General features: G+C 62.1%; 1 protein-coding gene across 1 annotated transcript in view; it reads right to left on the reverse strand.

Moving 5' to 3' along the window:
- LOC104075333 (AP-3 complex subunit beta-2-like) overlaps positions 1-2615 on the reverse strand; it is a gene marked incomplete at both ends in the record, with an annotated part of 4073 nt that extends 1458 nt beyond the window's left edge. Inside the window, 10 exons of the mRNA XM_009575785.1 lie at positions 112-223; positions 448-566; positions 668-854; positions 939-1115; positions 1191-1300; positions 1383-1515; positions 1746-1808; positions 1968-2039; positions 2193-2247; positions 2539-2615. Of these exons, the coding sequence (XP_009574080.1) occupies positions 112-223; positions 448-566; positions 668-854; positions 939-1115; positions 1191-1300; positions 1383-1515; positions 1746-1808; positions 1968-2039; positions 2193-2247; positions 2539-2615 (1105 nt within the window). The remainder of the gene's footprint in view (positions 1-111; positions 224-447; positions 567-667; positions 855-938; positions 1116-1190; positions 1301-1382; positions 1516-1745; positions 1809-1967; positions 2040-2192; positions 2248-2538) is intronic.
- Between the last annotated feature and the right edge of the window lie 8 nt (positions 2616-2623).

A 2623-nucleotide genomic window follows, 5' to 3' on the forward strand; every position in this document is an offset into this window, starting at 1 on the left:
CATGCCCCACCGTGGCGGCACCTGCCTGATGTCCCTGCCACAGTGACCCCTGCCCGATGCCCCACCACAGTGGCCCCTGCCCTATGCCCTGCCATGCCACCGGGTCCTCACCGCTGTCAGCCGACTCCGTGGGCCCTGACTCTCCCTCTGAGTCAGAGTAGAAAGGTTTCTCCACCTTCTCCTTCCTCTTCTCCCGGCTGGTGCACTTGGTCCACTCAGGAACCTGCCAGCACAGGGTTGATGGAGTGGGGCCATCACCCATGGGTGGGTGGCCCAAACAGCAGCCCTTGCCCCCCTCGGGTCCCCACGTGGGTATATGGGCAGCAGAGAGGGGACATGGGGCAGCTGAGCAGCACCTGGGCACCTTCTGGGGCTCTCCCAAGACCTTGAGATGATGCCCCCACCTTGGACCCCCATGCACCCTACACCCCAGCGTGCTCCACGCACCTCCACGTTCCTCACGGAGGGGTCAGGAGCCTCGTCCGGCCAGTCGGGGAGCTCCTGGTAGCCCACAGCCTTGGCATTGAGCAGGTGGGACAGAGAGCCCAGCTGGAAATGGTCCCGATCTACAGCAGGGTGAGAGGTGGCAGCAGCTCGGGGACAGCCATGCAGCACCATGGTGACAGCTGGCCCCATGTCCCCATGCCCTGTGACCAGGGGTGGGTACCTTTGAAGGAGGACTCCAAGATGGGAGCGGGTTTTTGGGCCAGGAAGAGCTTCTTGGCATACTTGTTGAGGGCCCCACTTTTCTCGGTGGGCACGATGAGCTGGCGGATGAAGCGAGCCCGGTCGCGGATGTCGTAATTCTGGTCATACTTGGCCAAGTTGAGGACGTACTGGGTCAGCAGCTTGCTCTGCACCAGAAGACATACTCAGGGCCAGCCTTTTCCTCCCCAGTGGGGAAACTGAGGCACGCTGTTGGGCCACGTTCCCGGTACCTGCTTGGAGTTGGTCAGGTAGAGCTTAGCTGCCAGGTTGATGACCTGCAACTTGACAATGTCCTCCTCGTTGGTGAAGGACTTGGCCATCTTGCGCAGCACATCGGGCGCGATCTTGGGCACGTGCTCGCAGTACTCGCCGATAAGCCACAAGATGCTGGCTCGCGCCATCGGCACCTGCAAAATGCCCCCGGGCACGTGGCACCACTGCCACTCCCCAAGTCCTGCGGGTCATGCAACGCCCCGACCCACCTGGATGTTGTCGGTGAGTTTGGCCATGTGCTTGATAATCTCGCTGTGCTGGGCTGGCTGCATCTGCAGCAGCTTTTTGATGACCACCACAGATTCAGCCACCACCAGCTCTGTGGGCAGAGACCCGGCCTCACTGGGGTCCTGCCCCAAGAGCGTTGGAGCCCCCGATTCACCCCCACCGCGTACACTCACCGTCCCGGTTGGAGAGGAGCTGGACCAGGCCATTGAGGCAGGTGTCCCGCACCTTCCCAATGTTGGTGGCACAGCGCCCGATGGCTTGGATGGTGGCTGCCACGAAGTCTTTGTCCATGCTGCGGATGTAGGTCTGCGCAGGCATGGGGGACACACGCGACATGTCACCCACATGCCAGTGCTGGGCATTCCCCCATGTGGGGGTCACACGTTGGGGCTCTTTGGAGCTACCCATGGGGTTGGCATGGCCTCAGCCCACTCCTCCTGGTGGGGCTCTCCTCCATCCCCTCCATGGTGGTGTTTTGGCACCCAGAGCCATGCCACTGGTGGCACCCCAGTGGCTTCAGTATGACCATGGCATACCTGGAACTCCCGCAGGATGGTGGAGATGTTGGTCTCGTTGGCCAGGTTGGTGAGGACCTCCAGCTGTGGGAAAGAGGAAGAGATGGGCAGCATGGTGCCAGGGCACGGCCTCCTTGCTGTCCTCCTGTCCCCAGGGCATGGAGGACAGCTGTCTCACAGGGAAGGGCTCCATGAAGCCCCAAAGCCACCAGTGATGGGTTCTGCCGGGTGTTTCCAGCTCACCTTGAGGATCTTGATCTGTGTGGGGTCCGTGGAGCGGATGTAGAAGCTCTTCAGGTAGGGCTCAAACATCCCCTGCATGCAGAGCCAGCAGTGTTAGCGCCACCCCTGTCCCATCCTTGCCAAGGTGACCCGCAGGCAGCTGGCCGTGGTGACCCTGCTGGCTAGCCCTCATTCCGCTCCGGAGTCAACAGGTCCAATTCCTCCCACACCGAGTCCGAGACTCACCCGCCGTTTGATGGACATGGTGGCCACGTTCTGCAGCACAACGTACTGCACCTCACTGTGGGAACAAAGAGGGGACCACCATCAGTGGGGCAGGGCCGGACCCCCCCAGCAAATCGTGTGAAGATGGGGCAGGACCCACCACCAGGCTGGTGCGACCATGACACTGCCATCCCATGTCTGCACTGGGCCAGGCCAAAAAGCCCTCTTTTTTGGCAATTCGCCTCAACCCGCTGTCCCTGCAGGGATGGGCTTTTTGGGGGGCTCTCCCAGGGTCTTGGGGCTCCCCATGGGTCCCACTACTCGGAGTGCTGGGGTAGCAGACCACCGCAACCCGGGTGCCACAGACCTGTGACTCCGCAGGAGCCGCACCAGCGCCTTGGCAATGACGCCAACCTCTGCCTTGGGTGCCAGGTGGAAGTAGAGCTGCGCCA

This window comes from Fulmarus glacialis, unplaced genomic scaffold (assembly GCF_000690835.1).
Source record: "Fulmarus glacialis isolate BGI_N327 unplaced genomic scaffold, ASM69083v1 scaffold27044, whole genome shotgun sequence".
Classification (NCBI taxonomy): domain Eukaryota; kingdom Metazoa; phylum Chordata; class Aves; order Procellariiformes; family Procellariidae; genus Fulmarus; species Fulmarus glacialis.